The sequence below is a fragment of the Gouania willdenowi genome, chromosome 13 (genome assembly GCF_900634775.1).
Source record: "Gouania willdenowi chromosome 13, fGouWil2.1, whole genome shotgun sequence".
NCBI classification, from domain to species: Eukaryota; Metazoa; Chordata; class Actinopteri; order Blenniiformes; family Gobiesocidae; genus Gouania; species Gouania willdenowi.
In genome coordinates, this window is record NC_041056.1 from 1712764 (window position 1) to 1732308 (window position 19545).

The 19545-nt window shown below is 40.1% G+C and overlaps 1 protein-coding gene across 2 annotated transcripts in view; it reads right to left on the minus strand.

Annotated features, from left to right (window-relative positions):
- Positions 1-19545, minus strand: part of rsf1a (remodeling and spacing factor 1a) — a 26444-nt gene continuing 6899 nt past the window's right edge. For both annotated transcript variants that reach the window (XM_028464234.1, XM_028464233.1), the window contains exons 2-18: positions 15950-16041; positions 14882-14974; positions 14599-14804; positions 13912-14030; positions 13467-13538; positions 12150-13197; positions 11430-11598; positions 8505-8681; positions 8005-8109; positions 5833-5912; positions 5597-5645; positions 4689-4801; positions 4517-4572; positions 2993-3149; positions 2343-2551; positions 1999-2190; positions 1-1431 (exon numbers count right to left, since the gene is read on the minus strand). In XM_028464234.1, the coding sequence (XP_028320035.1) occupies positions 950-1431; positions 1999-2190; positions 2343-2551; positions 2993-3149; positions 4517-4572; positions 4689-4801; positions 5597-5645; positions 5833-5912; positions 8005-8109; positions 8505-8681; positions 11430-11598; positions 12150-13197; positions 13467-13538; positions 13912-14030; positions 14599-14804; positions 14882-14914 (3267 nt within the window). In that variant the 5' untranslated portion in view covers positions 14915-14974; positions 15950-16041 and the 3' untranslated portion in view covers positions 1-949. The remainder of the gene's footprint in view (positions 1432-1998; positions 2191-2342; positions 2552-2992; positions 3150-4516; positions 4573-4688; positions 4802-5596; positions 5646-5832; positions 5913-8004; positions 8110-8504; positions 8682-11429; positions 11599-12149; positions 13198-13466; positions 13539-13911; positions 14031-14598; positions 14805-14881; positions 14975-15949; positions 16042-19545) is intronic.

Consider the following 19545-nt stretch of genomic DNA (forward strand, 5'->3'; position numbering starts at 1 on the left):
TTTGGATCAAACACTCTTTATTGGCCGTGATGAGCCTTTTTTTCTTTTTTTTTTAACTGAACAGTAAGACTCGCACACGACAGACGACAACCTAGGTACACACACACACACGCATACACACACACACACACGTCCGTTAGAGTCTCTCTGAGGACGCCGTCAGCAGCTCTCCTTCATATAGAAAATATAACACTATACTTTACAGAGACCATCGTCAGGCTTTACAAAGCCCAACTTTAGGATTAGTTAATCCTACTCTCAAGCTTAGGTTTAAATGAAAGTGATGGAAATCCCATCATTGAACTGTGAGTTTCAATAAGCAAACACTGGTTTAATATCAGTCACATTTAGCCTTAACTTTCAATTAAAAACTAATGTGGACTTTTATTTTGAAAACTAAATGAATAAGAATCAGATTCAGTGGTTCTTAATCAGATTTAGTCAGACTGAAGAGAATTAAGGTTTTAATGCAAATTATTAAGTCTTTATATCTGAGAAACCTTAAAAGTGGCAAAGATTGAATTTAAGGTTTGAAAATTTATTCTATGTCTGACTTTTTTTTTTCAAAAAGAAGAAAAGAAAGAAAAGGAAAAAAAAAAGTGAAACTTAATATGACGTGTTAAGTTTAGGAATTATTGTTAAAGAAGTCAAGTTAGATTATTTCTTTATTCTTTTCTGTTGCGTCTCGTCTCGTTAAAGGCTTTGAAACAGGAAGTGATGTCACAGTGACATTAAAGCAGCATTTGGTTGCTTAGCGTCACAGTTTAATGACGCGATGAAGTTTATTTTACAGAGCGTTTGTTTCTGTCCCTGAACGCGTTTGTGTTTATGTTTGTTTACATTTGTTTTAAGTGCTCTGAGAACGACGACGGCTTTAAAACGAGGCGCGAAACGAACACGCGACGATACGACAGCGAGGAAGAGGACATCATCATCATCATCATCATCATCAGGAATCCGTCAGGGGGGCGTTACAAACGTCCTGCAACTTCTCAGACGTCCGATGTTGTTGTTTCTCTGACGGTGTCGGACTGCGACTCGTCGCTTTCTCTGCTGACGACTCTTCATCCTCCTCGTCATCGTCATCCGAGTCGATCCGGTTCAGTCTTTTCCGGATTGGTCTGTCTTCCTCAGAGGAGTCCGACTCCTCCTCTGACTCCTCCTCTTCCTCGTCCGTGGACGGCCGTCGTTTCTTTAACATCTGAGCGAGTCTTTGTCGGCGTCGCTGAGACAGAATCTCCCTACGTCGGCCTCGACCCATCCTCTGCTCCTCCCCCTCCTCTCTGCACCTCCTCTTTAACCTCCATTTGTCCTTCACGTCCTCACGCCGCCGCCGCTTCTCTAATCTGATCTCGTCCTGCTCGCCCCTCCTCCTCCTCACTCTCCTCCGTTCGTCCTCGTCCTCCTCCGACTCTCTGGAAGAAAGAGACGCTGCAACAAAAAAAAACACACAATCACTTCTTGTTCCCGTTATAGGAACAGATCTATTCTATATATGTCTCTGATAAAGGAACAGATCTATTCTTTATACAAGTCTATGACAAAGGACATGAACAGATCTATCAAACCGGTCTTGGCTGCTGTTTATAATAGAATGTGAACACTGATTGCTGTCTATAGTAGAATGTGAATACTGATTGCTGTCTATAGTAGAATGTGAATACTGATTGCTGTCTATAGTAGAATGGGAACACTGATTGCTGTCTATAGTAGAATGTGAATACTGATTGCTGTCTATAGTAGAATGGGAACACTGATTGCTGTCTATAGTAGAATGTGAATACTGATTGCTGTCTATAGTAGAATGTGAATACTGATTGCTGTCTATAGTAGAATGGGAACACTGATTGCTGTCTATAGTAGAATGTGAATACTGATTGCTGTCTATAGTAGAATGGGAACACTGATTGCTGTCTATAGTAGAATGTGAATACTGATTGCTGTCTATAGTAGAATGTGAACACTGATTGCTGTCTATAGTAGAATGGGAACACTAACCGTCGCTGTAATCACTAGACAGTCGTTCTCTCCGAGGTTTCCGTTGTTTTTCCGTATCTCGTGGAGCAGACGCAGACACGTCCGATGATTCCGACTCCTCCCTGTAGTTCACCTGCTGTCTCTGACCCCGCCTTAGGCCACGCCTCTTCCCATCAGAGTCGCTGTCGCTGAGGTCGCTCAGCTGGTCTGTGTCTGAGAGAGACAACGTTCTTCATCATCTTCATCATCACCACACATTTGTCACTGTTTTCAGATGTTTTAAATTATTTGGTGATCATGTCAATGAGTCACAGTTTATTATTTGTATTTTCTCATGTTAAATATCACATTAGATTTCAGCTCACCCAACTCTTCCTCAGTCTCTCCCTCCTCTTCCTCAGAGGAGCGTTGCCGTCGTCTTCGCCTCCTCACGTGTTTTCTCGCCCGCTGTGGCATCCGGCCCGGTTTGTGTCTCTGTGGGCGGGGCCTTCTGTCAGGGCTGCCCACCTCACTGCCTGCATCTTCATCCTCATCGTCCTGGTCCTCATCGGCACCGAGCTCTTCGTTCTCCGAGCTGGAAGAAGAGGAAGAGGAGGAGGAAGAGTTGGTGCGCTGTGATTGGTCAGAGAGCTCTGGGCCAATCAGAAAGCTCTGTGCGTGCATCATAAAGGACGACCGAGGAAGTTTCAGAAAATACAAAAATACTGATTTAAAAAAATAAATAAATTATGGTCTAAAAGATCTCAGACAAATACGGTGGTACCGGTGTTACGGATCAAAGAGTGATCATGTTTACTTGTGACTAAATTCAAATCATAAAGACAGTTATTGGACGCGGTGCTGTTACAGTTTGACTGGTGATCACGTTATCCTGTGACTCATTTCGAGCACAGATGAACAGCGACTAAAAAACAGATAAACATAAACACTCAACAGTTTAACAACAGGAAGTAGTGTCACCAGATGACACTAGAGCACTGTTGTTCATTACACCTCCAGGCTATGTGGTGATCACCTGTTGCTCAGCATGAACTCGTCCTCACTCTCCACCACCGTGCTGTCGCTCTCCAGGTCGTTAAGACGCCGACGCTTCCTGTTGCGTGCCGACACCGTCTTGGTCCTGATTGGTCGACGCCCATCCTTGGCGTCCTCCGGCAACACGGTGGCATTTTCTGAGAGATGTCAACGTAACGTTCACATTAACTGTATCCATCACAAGGTTTATATAAAACAAGTATTTGAATGTTATCGCAGCATCTTTTTTATTATTATTATACCTTTAATATTTACAACATTTAAAGAAGAGATGAGACAAGACAGGATTAGATAAATAAAGATTAGACAAATAAGGATTAGATAAGCATAAGATAAAATAAAGATAATATTAGTAAATAAGTATAAGATAAGTAAAGATGGTAAAGATTAGGCAAGTATAAATTAAGTGGGATTAAAATAAGAATAACATGAATAAGGCTTAGATAAATAAGGAAAAGATGAGTATGTGTAAGTAAATAAGCGTAAGTATCAGTATATTAGATAAGTAAAGATTAGATAGTGAGGATTAGGTAAGTATAAATGAAGTAGGATTAAGATAAGAATAAAATAAGTAAAGATTTAAAAAGTATAAGATGTGTAAGATAAGTAACCCCCAGTTTTCACTGAATGTGGCTCCACTGCGTTACGTCAGCGCCGCGTCACCGTAGCTGATGTGTTTCCACTTTATTCTATGTGTTAATTTCCAGCAGGTCCACTGTGCTGCGTGTCTGCTCCTTCACAGATGTGGTAGTCCGGTGCCCTCTACCAGATATACGCAGAACTTCTATTTCTGACGGATACCGGAGCACAACGTATCAATCACAGAGAAAATGAAGCTAAACAGGAAATTAAGCGCTTACTCCGCAATAAAATATCGGGTTACTTTTCAAAATAAAACACTTCAGATTATATTTCAAGTAAATACATCATCAAAACGTCATAATGTGTAAAAACAAATTCACATCCACTATATTGATTCCTCTCATACTGTAACTCACTGTAAACTGAATCAACTTTGATTTAGTTCATGTTTTACTGGTTTTATCTCTTCTCTGTTGATAAAAAATGTGTCTATGACAAAACAAGAGTCCAACCTTCTTCTTCTCCTTCGTTAAGAACACTGAGCTGTTTATCTGTTTATTGTTGTGTTTAGAACACAGACATTTAACCCCGTTCTCACGCGATTATATAAATATCGTGAACCTGCTCTGTCTTGTGACGTCACAGTCCTTTAAGCAGAGCGCACCGCGGCGTACTCAAAACGCAACCGTGTGAATTACCGGACGGCAGTGAAAAACTGGATCGTTGCCGTGGCGCAGCGGAGACGTATCCAGTGGAAACCCCGGGTTAGGATAAGAGCTGTTTTTTATAAAAGGATAAAACAAGAGTTTATTCATTCCAAACGAAGCATGTGAAAATCAAACTAAAACACAAACACAGAATAAAGACTTAGTGATGACATCAGTCACCATCAGCCAATCAAATCACAGTATTCAGACTTTACCTCCGCTGAGGTCGTCCTCGATGGCCTCATCGATCGCATCATCAAAATCATCAAACCTGCACGTTCACAAGAAGGGAATTTAGATTAAAAATACTCATTATTAAAATATAAAACATAATTCTGATCATTCCATGACTTTATCTCAGGCTCTGATTGGCTGGCGGTGACCCACCTGTAGCTGATGTGCTTCCTGGTTCGTGTTGATCTTCGTCCCAGATTTTTGTTCTTCTTAGGATCTTTTTTCTTGGTCGACTTTTCCTCTTCCTCCTCCTCTTCATCGCCCTCCTGAGGAAAACAAGACAGACACAGACACGCACGCGCACGCGCACGCACACGCACACACACACACACACACACACACACACACACACACAGAAAACAGTATCGTGAATTGAATCGTATCGAGAGTTGAGTAAATCGTTACATCCCTAACATTTATGATAATAAAGTATTACCTTTTTTTATTATATTGAAATATAAACAACATTTTTGAAATATATCCAAAACAACAACAAAAAACACAAAATAACAACAAAACACACAAACATGAAAACAATGACAGAAAAATACACCAAAGGACAACAAAAATAAACAAATTTAGTCCAAAAACACACAAGACTCCAGAAATACATACACAAAAACAACAACAAAATGACTCCAAAAACACACAAGAACCCTACAAATATACACAAAATTACAAGACAAATATTAAAACCAAAACAACACAAAATAATAACAAAACACACAGAAAAAAACCCATGGAAACAATTACAAAAATATATATTAAAGGTCAACAAAAATAAACAAAAAATACACACAAAACAAGACAAAAATAAACAAAAATGACAGGAAAATATAGAACACAACAACACAAACGGCTCCAATTGGTCAAAATATCTAATGTTGATCATGTGACCTTCAGATCAGATACAATCACATGTTTGAGGCTCCGCCCCCTGTAATTAAGGTTGTGTCTCTCATATGTAAACATGTTGTTTGTTTTATTTACTTCCTGTTGCATGTTTGACAAATATTTATGATCTGTTTATTAATGTTTTATTATTATTGTTTTAGACTCACAGGAATGATGTTCTCCACACTGATCCCGACGTAAACCAGACGTTCCCTCCTGCACCAGAACAAACACAGTGTTACAGTTTAATACTGGTAACGCTCCTACAAAATAAGAGCATGCTCACACACTAAAATCTGGTGAACAATCAGTCTCTTTATTAACACACACAGATAATGTGAGTGACTATGTATTGGTTCTACAGATTGTTTCTGATCACTGAGCTGTGTGTGTGTGTGTGTACCTCCTCTCTGCTCGCTCTCTTTTCTTCAGAGCACTGTCTAAGCTCTGGAGCTGCTCCTCCAACTTCTCACACAGAAGCTTCTGTTAGAAAAGAAACAAACACACACACACACACACACACACACACATCACTTAGCGCCAAAACAGGATTCACACACACACAAATCACAACTTTTCTCCTGGATTCACATAAACTGGATTAGAAAAAGACAATTGTATACATACATATGTATATATATATATACACAGCATATACACAACACCAGTCAAAAGTTTAAGAACACACTAATATTTTCAGTTATTTATTGTAATTCAAGTCGTGTAAGTCCAATAAACAGCTTGAAATGGTACAAAGGTAAGAACTGAATATCCAGAGGTTAAAAAAAAAGTTTGGTTTCCCAAAACTGAAAAATAATGTACATTTCAGAATGATACAAATAGGCCTTTTTCAGGAAACACAATATGGGTTAAAAATAGATAAAGGCTAACAGACTAAAAATGATCAAATCTAAATGTTTTAAACCACTTTAACTGTAAAGAAAATAGACAACAAAAGGATTGTCTTCCATCAGCAGGAAGTGACATTAAATAAAACAAGAAGACAGTCATCAACATCCCCTCCAGATTAGTTGTCATTATAACTCACAACCTTTTCCGAAATGTCCTAAATCTAAGAACTTACATAAAAAATATGATCACATCAGAATATAAAATGACGATTTCTAGGAAAAGCTGTCCCCTTTGAAGATACCACAAACAGAGTAAAGAAAAACAGAACCAGGGCAAAAACTCCGGGAAATTTCTTTGCGCGCTTCTCATTTTCAAACTCCATCAAGGTATTGATACCCTGAAGACACATAGGAAATGTGGTTATCGTATCTTAAACGGTTTCTGAGAAAAGAACGGACGCATGGACGGACGGAGCTCAAACCTATATCCCCTAATGATGCTGCAGTACCAACTCTGTCCACGTGATGGCAGCGTTACATTCTTTATCATTTTTCAGCTGCTACAGCTTTGTTTTGTGTATTTTACATATTTTATTGTTCATTCTTTGTGTCAGTGCCATTGGGATTTACTTCTTCCTTGCTGAACTAATACTTATTCATGGCTCATTAGTGCAGGAAAAACCAAAGCAAATTCACAAAAACATCATTTTTAGAAAGAGCAGAGCATGAATATATATAGAATATAGAAATCAGACATGGGCAAAAAATCCCCAAAAAAATCAACAAAACAAAACAAAGTTACAATAAAAACAAACAACTAACAAGAATAACAATAAAATGTGTAAATGGACTTGATTTTATATAGAGCTTTATCACCACTGAAACAGTCTCAAAGCGCTTTACATATCAGCTCATTCACCCAATCACTCTCACATTCACACACCAGTGGGACAGGACTGACATGCAAGGCGCTAGTCGACCACTGGGAGCAACTTAGGGTTCAGTGTCTTGCCCAAGGACACTTCGACACATAGTCAGGTACTGGGATCGAACCCCCAACCTCTCGATCAGAAGACGACCCACTACCACGGTCTCCCAAAAAAATATTTGTACAAAAAAATATTTAAAATACACAGACTCAAAAAACTAAACGACAACAGAAATACACATAGGAGAAATTATACAAAAAGACGACACAAAATCATTTTTTAAAATACACTAACAAAACAGCAAAACAATAATATACACAATATGACTCTTAAAAACATTCAAAATGATGGGAAAACACACAAAACGACAACAAAAACAGACAAAATTACACTAAAAACAACTACGAGAACACAAAAAATAACAGAGAAAGATGCAAAACAGAAATACAAAAAAGACATCACACAAAATGACAAAAAAATAACTGAATAAACACACAAACCAACAAAGACATAAAATGAGGGAATAATATCTAGAATGACAAAACAAATACACTAAAGCACTCAAAAAAACACACAAATATACAAAAACGGCAGGTAAATATACAAAACAACAAAATGATTCTAAATGTTGACATGAATGTTGATCATGTGACCAGATAAAATAAATAAAACTTCTGTGGCCCAGCTGTGATAAATGTTGCTCCTCCCAAACTCTGTAAGGATTTTCACTTTGAATGACATAGATTTGAGCTGTTCAGGATCAATGACAGGAAGTAAATGAAGGCGTTTTCTCACGTGCTGACATGGAGGACAGAACCACTGTCCGTCTGGGATCAACATGAGCGGTGGTCGCAGGCACGCAGTGTGATAACCACTGTCACAGGAGTCACACAGCAGGATCTGTTACACACACACAATAAATAACACATCAACAGATTAAAAAACATTTTGAACATCTGAAAGAACAGAATGAGTCCCCACTGGGTGAATCACTTCAACTGGTGACCATTATATCTGGTGATGCTTTGATGCAGTCGTTCACAATGATAAAAACACACTCCTAAAGATACAGAAGAAAAACAGGGGGAGACATTCAAACTATCTGAGAACATATATGGTGCATCAGTTCAGCTGGTGATCATGATACATGGTGACATCTCAGCAGAAGAAGTGAGTGTTTACATGAATCTCAAGCTCGTGGTCATCACAACACAATAAGAGTGAAAATGTCACAAGATAACCTGATCACCAGTTGAACCATAACACCAACTGGTGGACTGGGTGTGTGGACTCACCAGCTCGGGGTGGTTGGGGAGGCCACAGTGTGAGCAGGCGTCCTCACTGGGAAGCTCCTCGGACTTCCAGGAACCCTCAGACTCACTTCCTCCTTTGGGCTCCTCCTCTTCCTCGTTGGGCCGGCGCTTCTTCACTCGGATGTTGGACCACAGCTTGTGTTTGCGCCGCCGTCGGCCCTGAAAGTCCACCGCCATGACAAGCCCCGCCCACACACGTGAGGTCACAGGATAACCATCAGTTCCATGACTTAACTAACAGAAAGATGTGGGAGTGGTCGCTACATGCTAAGCTAACAGAAACATGTGGGACTGGCCGCTACGTGCTAAGATAACAGATACATGTGGGAGTGGTCGCTACATGCTAAGCTAACAGAAACGCGTGGGAGTGGTTGCTACATGCTAAGCTAACAGAAACATGTAGGAGTAGTCGCTACGAGCTAAGATAACAGAAACATGTGAGACTGGTCATGACGCGCTAAGCTAACAGAAACATGTGGGACTGTTCGCTACGTGCTAAGCTAACAGAAACATGTGGGAGTGGTCATGACGTGCTAAGCTAACAAACATGTGGGAGTGGTTGCTACATGCTAAGCTAACAGAAACATGTGGGAGTGGTCGCTACATGCAAAGCTAACAGAAACATGTGGGAGTGGTCGCTACATGCTAAGCTTTACATATTTTATTGTTTATAGCTACATGCTAAGCTAACAGAAACATGTGGGAGTGGTCGCTACATGCTAAGCTAACAGAAACATGTGGGACTGGTCGCTACGTGCTAAGATAACAGATACATGTGGGAGTGGTCGCTACGTGCTAAGATAACAGAAACATGTGGGACTGGCCGCTACACACTAAACATGTGGGACTGGTCATGACGTGCTAAGCTAACAGAAACATGTGGGAGTGGTCGCTACATGCTAAGCTAACAGAAACATGTGGGAGTGGCCGCTACATGCTAAGCTAACAGAAATATGTAGGAGTGGTCGCTACATGCTAAGCTTTACATATTTTATTGTTTATAGCTACATGCTAAGCTAACAGAAACATGTGGGAGTGGTCGCTACATGCTAAGCTACCAGAAACGTGTGGGACTGGCCGCTACGTGCTAAGATAACAGAAACATGTGGGAGTGGTCGCTACGTGCTAAGATAACAGAAACATGTGGGACTGGCCGCTACACACTAAAATAACAGAAACATGTGGGACTGGTCATGACGTGCTAAGCTAACAGAAACATGTGGAAGTGGTCGCTACATGCAAAGCTAACAGAAACATGTGGGAGTGGCCGCTACATGCTAAGCTAACAGAAATATGTAGGATTGGTCGCTAAGTGCTAAGATAACAGAAACATGTGGGACTGTTCGCTACGTGCTAAGCTAACAGAAACATGTGGGAGTGGTCGCTACATGCTAAGCTAACAGAAACATGTGGGAGTGGACGCTACGTGCAAAGCTAACAGAAACATGTGGGAGTGGTCGCTACATGCTAAGCTAACAGAAACATGTGGGAGTAGTCGCTACATGCTAAGCTAACAGAAATGTGTGGGAGTGGTCGCTACATGCTAAGCTAACAGAAACATGTGGGAGTGGTCGCTACGTGCTAAGCTAACAGAAACATGGGGGAGTGGTCGCTATGTGCTAAGCTAACAGAAACATGTGGGAGTAGTCGCGACGTGCTAAGCTAACAGAAACGTGGGACTGGTTGTCACGTGCTAAGATAACAGAAACATCTGGGACTGGTCCATACCTGTCAAGTATCCTGTTTTGGCTGGGAAACTCCCGTATTTTACCCCTCTTTCCCGCCATCATCCCGTATTAGTATATTCCTATAAATATCCCGTATTTTAATGTAATAATAATTAATAGATAAATAAATAAAAACATTCCTCTGCCTAATTAAACTGAACACCGTCACTAGCCTTGTGAGAACTACCACCTGAAATGGCCTCAGTGGCAGTACTCACGAGATTAGTGCTGACAGCGGCAACAAACCCAGAAACAACTCAGAAAAGAGATGATGTAAGAAGAACGTTCCGGCGAAAAAAACAAAGAACTGGTGTAAATACTTTGTAAAATGTGACAGAGTTTATCTTCCTAAAGAGCAGCAGGATGTGACACAGTTACACGTTCTGTTAGATTAATAACTGAGATTTTAACGTCTACCACAGCAGAAGAAACGACGTAAGTCACCATGAAAAATCAGCCAATCACAAGCTCCACAAATATACACTGTTTTTAAAAAGTGTTAAATAATGTAAAGTCTCCAATAAATGTGTAATAAGTCATTAGTGAATACCAGAGAACCACATGAGTGAGCATGAAAAATTATAAAAAAATATATAATGAAAATAAAATGTTAATGTCTAACTTAAAGACAAGCAACGTGAAATTAACAGTAAATATGCAACGTGTTGACTTGTATATGAAATAAACAAATGTGCTTCATATACCCATTTATGTTTTAATTTAGGCTGCATTGTAATTTCGGAATTAGGGACGGGCGATATATCAAGATTCAAAGAGTTTTCTAATTTGGCGATACAGAAAACTACAATATTGCATATATATATATATATATATATATAGCTTATTTTGTATCTCAGAACAGAATGTAAAGCTCAGTTAGATGAATTAATGAGTGCGTACTAACCCAGACCATCCCATAACAAGCCACACTACAGAACTCACTCATACGTGCTGTCCCTTAAGGAGAAAAAGCCAAAAGTAGCACCTTATTTACAAATCTAAAACTTGACAGGGATGGACTGGTCGCGACGTGCTAAGCTAACAGAAACATGTGGGAGTGGCCGCTACATGCTAAGCTAACAGAAATATGTAGGAGTGGTCGCTAAGTGCTAAGATAACAGAAACATGTGGGACTGGTCGCGACGTGCTAAGCTAACAGAAACATGTGGGAGGCATTTACCCTCCGTTTCCTGATTGGTCCAACAGGTAAGACTTTTCTGTCTTTCTTTGTCGGCGAGCTCTGCTCCTCTGCTTCGTCGCCGTCCTCGCTCTCCTCCCTTGCTTTCTTTTGTGTTTTCTTGGTCTCGGACGTCTTGGAGCACGGCCTGGAGGTCGTCGCAGGAAATGATCTTGGAGAGAAACGGAAGCAGAAAGGAAGTGTCTTTGAACTGTTACAGCGTTAAAAGAACCAAACTTAAAAAACTAATGAGAAAACGACACAAAGAAGAAAACACAAGATGACAGAAAATTTACCAAAGAATCAGAAAAAAGATGAAGTTTCTAAGAATTAATTGAAGAATAAAAGCATCACTACATGTTTTTTTACATTCTATAATAAACCTTTTCTAAATATTGATATTGACATTTTCCAACCAACAAACAAACCGACCGTTCGATCAACCATCCATCCATCCAACCAACAAACAAACTGACCGTTTCGTCAACCAACAAACGAACCGACGGTTCGATCAACCATCCAACCAACAAACAAACAAACTGACCGTTCCATCAACCATCCAACCAACAAACGAACTGACTGTTTGGTCAACCATCCAACCAACAAACAAACAAACCGACCATTCCATCCATCATTCATCTCACCAACTAGCAGACAAACGACCATGTGAAGTATTTTCAGTTATCATTAAGTCATGTGACAAGTCTTTGTTTAATTTGGTACCTGCCAATGCGCGAGGATCTCCTGAGCCTCCTCCCCTCCTCTTCCTTCACTTCCTCTTCCTCGTCCTCCTGCGTCTCTTTCTCCTTCTCCTCCGCTCTTCCAGCTTTTCCTCGCCGTTTGTTTCTTCTGTGCGGAGGGATTTTGATCTTTAGGCGGATTCCTTCTTTCTGGATCTCTGACGATGCTTCCTCTCTACGTCGATCCTTGACCTCAGCGGCCGAGCCTCCGTTCACACACTCGTCCTTCTTTTCTGACGCGTCTGTGGCGTCGCACACTTCCTGTTTCTCATCCTTCTTTACTTCACACGCTTCCTGTTCCTCGTCCTTGTGTGGAGCACTGCTGTCTTTGCTTTCCTTTTCCTCCTCTTCCACCATTTCTCCTCTGACTCCTCCTCCTTCAGGCGTGGATGAGTTTTCCTGCTCTTTCGGCGCCGTGTGTTCGCTCTGATGCGAGTCTTTCCTCACCAGCACAGACTGCCGACTCACTTCCTCTTCCTTGGCGATGGCGGCTAGCGTCGTTGGCCCGTTGTGCTCCGGGGGCTCAGCTCGGTGACTGCGGATGACGCCCACGTGTCCGACCTGCTCAATGACGCCGTTCTGTCCGTCTTTGTGCTGGAGGAGCACAGACACTCTCCCATTGGTCAGATCCGGACAGGTCACCGTGACGACACCCGCTGGGAGGGGCGCTGCAGGTTTACTCTCCTGTGATTGGATCACTGAGGGGTTGCACACGATGATGCTGCTGCTGCTGCTGCTGTTGTTGTTGTTGTTGTTAAGGTGGTTGCTATGGAAACTCTCGGTGAGCTTGAGCTCTCTCTTCTTCAGTGGTATCTTGGCCTGCTGGTTGCTCCTGACGACGGCGCGCTCCGCCTCCCCCCCCCTAATGGCTTCCTGTTTGACCACGCTGGGCGCCATGACGACCGACACAGCGTTGGTCGGGGCGACAGAGGTGATGGTGCTGACGCGATTGTCGAAGCCGGACGGCGGGAGTTCCATCTTCTCCTTCTTCACCTCCACCACTTCCTGTTTGATCTGCTCCACTTTCACTGCTGTCAGGAAAGAAAAGAAACTGGTGATTGGTCAGGATGCTGAGACTTTGATTACACTGAGTACCAGCTGGTGTTGTGGTTAGAATGGTGATCATGTTATCTTGTGACAACACATTTACATTTATTGTCACGTGACTGAACAACAGGTGAGTGTAAACACTGAGTGACAGCATTAGTGTCACCATTTATAATGACCACCAGGTGAACTGATACACCTACAGGTGCAGTTATTCCTGCAGTGTTCAGGATGTTGTGGAATCAAGTGATACCTTGTTCGTTGCCAGGGACAACTGTCTTCCTGTCAGGTTCCTCTTTCGTCCCAGAAGGTTCACACTCATCACCTGCACACAGAAACAGGGTCAAATGTCATTCAGACTAGCCACATAGATCTGTTCCTGTCCTTTACCATAGACATATAAATAATAAAACTGTTCCATTTTGTCACAGACGTATAAAGAATACATCTGTTCCTGTATAAAGTCTGTTCATATTCCTTCTATGTACTGTATCTTTTCATATGAGGGTTAAGGAAACTTTAAGATGAATTCTAAAACTGTTGTTGCTTTGTGTTGTTTGTATTATTTTAGGGTGTTTTTGTAATTTTGCTGGCTGAGTAGGGTGAATGGGTGAAGGGGCGGGGCTATGCTATCAGGACCCAACACAGCCTCTGCTCATTGGTCACACGTTCACGTAAACATCAGTAAAAAGTCATACCTGTGTCTTTCTGAGCAGGACTGGAGCTCCTGGACTCAGACTGGTTCTGGTCCAGTTTGTGGTTAAGCTCCACCTGAGCCTTCAGCAGCTCCAAAGCTTCAGCCAAGTCGTTACGAGTCCTGAAAACAACAGACCTCAGTTAATCTGACTGTTGGACAAAATACTGATTCATACTGGGAGTTTCACCCACAACCAGATCCACAGAAATTCCATAAAATTAGAGGTTCGGTCTGTAAACTAGACTCAGACTAAATGTTAAATAAATAACACTGAAACTTGATAATATTCCACCTAGAAGAGAACGACGAAGACAAAGAAGAAAAAAAATAAAAAGAAGACAAAGAAGAAGGCGAAGGCAGTGAAGAAGAAGAAATAACATAAATGTTAAAAACTATTCAAATTGACATCCAGTTTAATTTGATTACATTTTATTTGGATTTAGTCTGATTTACATCAAAATAAGTTTGTTATTTAACTAAATGTGTTTTTTTCTGTCGTTTTAGTCTGGAGACTAAAGACTGCGGATGTTATGGTCTTACTGGGAGAATTGAGAAGACCTGACGATGCATTTCTGTGTAACTTTCCTAAAAATTAGACTAACTATAAATGTATATGTTCACAGAATAGTTACTAACACTGAATCCAGTTTGAGTTTGAGTCTAAATAAACAGTGATCACTGTGATTACCTGACGATGCATTTCCATGACGACCCGTCCAGGTCGTCCTGCTCCTCCGTGTACAGTCGGATGTTCTGATCTCGGTCCCGTTGGATCCAGTACATCAGACCCTGGCGGTCTCGTCCAATCGGCTGCAGACGCATCTTCTCCGGCTCCTCGTCGTTCACCGCCGTCTTAAACTTCAGGTTGTCGTCAAACTGACACTCGCACAGATACTGGGGGTCAAAGGTCATGGATGGTGAGCGTGTGCTGCTGCTGGTGCTGCTACAGGGAGAAAGTGGGCGAGGCTAACCTTTAAAATGCTTGACTTGCACTCCATGGACATCTCCTGGTATCCTTTCTGCTCCAGCTCCCAGGCCCACGTACTGTTCAACTCCTGACACACCTGTGGGACGAGCTTCCATTTCATCAACAACAGAGACACTGATGTGGGCGTAGTTTACGTTATTGTCCCACCCCCTGGACCAATCAGCATCCGATATGTGTGAGTGTACTAAGCGAACAGCGTAATCTTACACACGCTCACCAAACAACAGTTCACAAACAGGTGTTGATTTTAGTCTTTAGTCATCCTATAAAAATATTTAATCTAATAAAGTATAATAAAGCTATCCAAAAAAACGAAACATATAAAAATGCTACAAATGTTATAAAGAGTCAGTTTGTATAATTTTAAAAACTATCCACAATATTTTATAATGCTATTCATTTCACAGGACGTTTTTAGCTAACCTTTTTTTTTTCTTCAAATCTTTATTTAATTATTACTTTTGACACTGCCATATGTTCATGTTGCGGGACTGTTCAATCATGTTTGCATATTGTAATACATGTTCAATGTATAAATGAATAAAGCAACAAATGCATGTTTGGTGTATCACTTCATGTGGTGATCATTAAAATTAGTGTCACGTGTCAGAGCAGAAGTGAGGCTGTAATGGCGTCACTCAGTGTTTACGTTCATCTGTTGTTCAGTCGCAACACAATCCTTATAATCAGTCACATGATAACATGATCACCAGACAAACCAGAACACTAATAGATATGAGAGCTCAATATGAACTATTTTAAGATGTATAACCGTGTGTGTCAGATCACTCACACACAATCAAACCAGGGGCGGGACAATAACAACGTAAACCACGCCCACATCAGATTTCTGACCAATCATAAAAACAGATGAACAAAACTCAGACAGGACAAAGTTTTCTGTTCTCCAGATGCTTTTAAACACAACACTAACTGTTATCATGTTTACATCTATCTCTTCTTTTTCTTTCATACATTAAATTGGTGCGTAGTAAATGTATTCCGAATGTGTGGAACGTTCCAACATGAGAACAGAGGGAGGTGATCTCACCTTGGCGAGGTAGCGTTCCCATTTGTCTGTGGTCACGGTCCGACCCAACTTCCTGAGCAGCTTCACATGGAGCTCAACCAGAGGTTTAGGGACTGGAAAACACAGAGTAATCGCTTTAGTGTGTGTGTGTGTGTAAGAATTTAGTCCAGCAAACACAAATCTTTCTTTTCATCATCACAAAGGCTCTGAGATCAATCATGTACTCATTTATAGCCACACTTTAACACAAACATTGAAAACACAAATCATCTTTTCAAAGGTTTGCCCCAATTTTTTAAATCATATTAATTTATAATGTAAAAGAACACTTTTCATTTATTTTTTATGTAAATAAAGCCAAACTAAGAAGTAGTATGCTAGCAAATACATATACCAAATAAACATTAAAAACGTATCACAAATAATAAATAGCCATTATAAAATTGTATTAGCTAATAGCTTCCTAATTCTTGTATATATCTGTATTATATTTATACATTTGTATTATTATTATTATTATTATTGTTATTTTCTCCAGATACACTTTTTAAGATTTTGGTTGAAATTGTCCTTATGTCCTGACAGAAATTAAGATCTTATGTTCTCTGAAAAAGGAATGAAGAAAATCCATCATCTGTAGCAGATGTAAATCTGTAATAACTTCAACCAATGAAAAAAGACGGTTCGTTTTTTTATTAACCAATCACGTCTCCCTGTCTCCCTGCTCGTTCTCCACCTCTCGTGTGCATGAGCCCACAAGCTTGTCACCGCTGACAGAGTTAAAACAGAGGTTTTAGTCACATTTTTTAACATATATAATGATAAAGTTTAGTGTTTACTAACTGCTGAATGAGACATGAGACAAAGTAGTTTCTACAGAATAAAAGTGATCAGCTGACACCTTTTTGTGGTGACATCATCATCCGGGACATCTGCCTTAGCAAAGCCCTCCGCCATTTTAAGAGGCGTTTACATTTGCCTGACAATCGCTATTTACACTATTTACCGCAGACAACACAAAGGTTTTACTCAATGTTGTATGAACATTTCAGCAGATTAGAGCCAAAGGCCAAACACCGATATGAAGGGAAGTTACATCTGGTTGTTTAGAATCATGTCCATACCAAGAACCTCAAGGTTCATAGAAAAACGACCCGACAACATGGCCAGATCTCCAATGTCCTGATATTTATGAGTAGCTCATTAACAGCCCTGGCATCTACACAATGGAGAAGATGAGGACTTATAAAAGCTTGGATGTATATATTTTATTTAAGGTAGGCTTTTGTATGTGTTTTTGTGTCTATATCGGCCTGTGTCATCATGATAATTGGCTCGTTACACGATGTGGCTATGCTAGCGCCACTAATAATATAATAATAATAATACAGCCTAAATTAAAACATAAATGGGGATATGAAGCACATTTGTTTATCTAATATACTTACAGTTCTAATACAAGTCAACGCATTACATATTTACTGTTAATTTCACGCTGCTTGTCTTCATGTTAGACATACTAGCCATAAACATTTCAGTCATTACTGTACAATTTAAATGTAGGCTAATTCATAATCAATGTCATAAAATCAGTCAGGAATAAATTAGTTCCTCAAAATACACAACCTACCATTAACGTAATGTCTACTGCAAACATACGACCACTTTGATTTTGGGCTCCATGTAGTTCCATCTACGTTTGTTCACCTCAGTGCTTGCATCCATAATTTCAGTTTCTGGCCTTTTTCTGTCGGTATTTTGTAAAATTATATCTTTGCCTTCAGCCAGGTGTGGTAATGACAGTCTAATACTACGCAGGATTTGGGCTTTATACGATAAAAATCTCCATCGTGATATACGTGGTAAATAGCGGTTGTCAGGCATATGTTTACCACTCTTAAAATGGCGGCGCGCGTTGCTAAGTCAAGTGCTGACTTCACGCGAAAAGGTGTATAGGAGCACCGGAGCTCATGCATGTGAATGAGGGGCTTGGCTTCAGAGGGAATGCAGAGGGGAGGGGGCGGGTAAAGGCGGAGCCCTCGGAAGATGCTACATTTAACATCATGCTGGCTTTCAAAAAATACCTACCCTGCCTTTAATGATGTATGTTTTCTAATTTATTTCTTTGTTTTGTGATTATTCTTTTCATCTGTAATATTTCTTAGTCTTCTGTGACATAAGTAATGTCCCCCTGGGATGAATGAAGTATTTCTGATTCTGAAAAAAAATAAATAAATCAGATTAAATAAAACATGTATTAAATTATGTAATGCCACAAAGACATTAAAAATATGCATATTTATGGAGTACCCCAAAAATATCCAGTGCTAATTTAAAGTCTATAATTTTATTGGATTTACAAAATATTTTTGAAATAATTAAAGTGAGTTTTATTTTGAAATATATACATCTAGGGATAGCATATTTGGCCTATTGTGTATATGTATTTGTTTATTCATTTCCTATAAAACTAAAATGACCGAACATTTCTATTAAAAACCTGTTTTTACTGACTCCTAGCACGGTCCGTGAAGCTAGCACACTGCAAATTAACATCATCACTGCGCATGCGCAACAATGACAGCAGTACAAATTGAACCCAGTGTTTACAACAGACACAGTTCGGTTCCGAATGCTTTAAAAAGCCTCAACCATGGCATATGTTAGAGTTAATGTTCCCCCGAACATTCCCGGTGTTAGTCCAGCCCGACTGGATCACCTTAAACCGTTAAAATGTCTCATTAGCCGGGGGAGCTGCTAATGGCTCCCTCATTAAGTTTAACGGATCTAAAACTACGAAACACGAACTAAAACACTCAGGATTAACACCGTAATGTGTCTGAGGGTCCGTTAACACAATAAAACACGGACTAAACCGCGACAACCGGTAGTATGGGCCTTTATCCGGAATTTGCCTTCACCATCCCGGGGAAAATCTGACTCAGAAACGGGCGTTACAAACCTAGCGGTCTGCGTGTCAACTGGTGGCTGACTTCCGGGTCGTTACTGTGGTAACCGAACAAGGAAAGAGACAGCTGCAGGCTCTCTTAGCCTAAAAATCTGGATTATCGGTTAAAATATAAGATTTACAAACTGTACTGACTATGTATTTATTTATTTGTGTAAAAAACGTATTTTATATCAAGAATAAGTTTAACACTCAAGTGACTCGTGTCAAATTTAGGGACTGAAAACTAAGTGTTTTTACAGACAAAAACTCACTGTTTATTCGTTTATATAAAAAACTTCAACGCTTAATATCATCAGAAATTGAATGTTTTATACTTCTTAACAGTTTACAACATGATTCACACACAAACGTGTATTCCTGGTGATGTTAAAACTAGGCCAATAAGGTTGAAATTTGACTTTTAAGGTGAGTTTGATGCTCATGCTTTGGAGGAAAAAAAATAAGACATTCAGCAGCAATTACAGCAAAAACAAACTAAGAAAGAAAAAAATACAACTGTGGATAAATATCAAAGGGCACATCTAGTCAATTGTCCTATTTATTTTCATTCATTTGATCATTGTTTTAGAGGCTAAACTAGTTTCTGTTACATTTTTAATTTGCATTTAATTGTGATTTTAGCGCTCATTCATTTTATAAAGTAGTT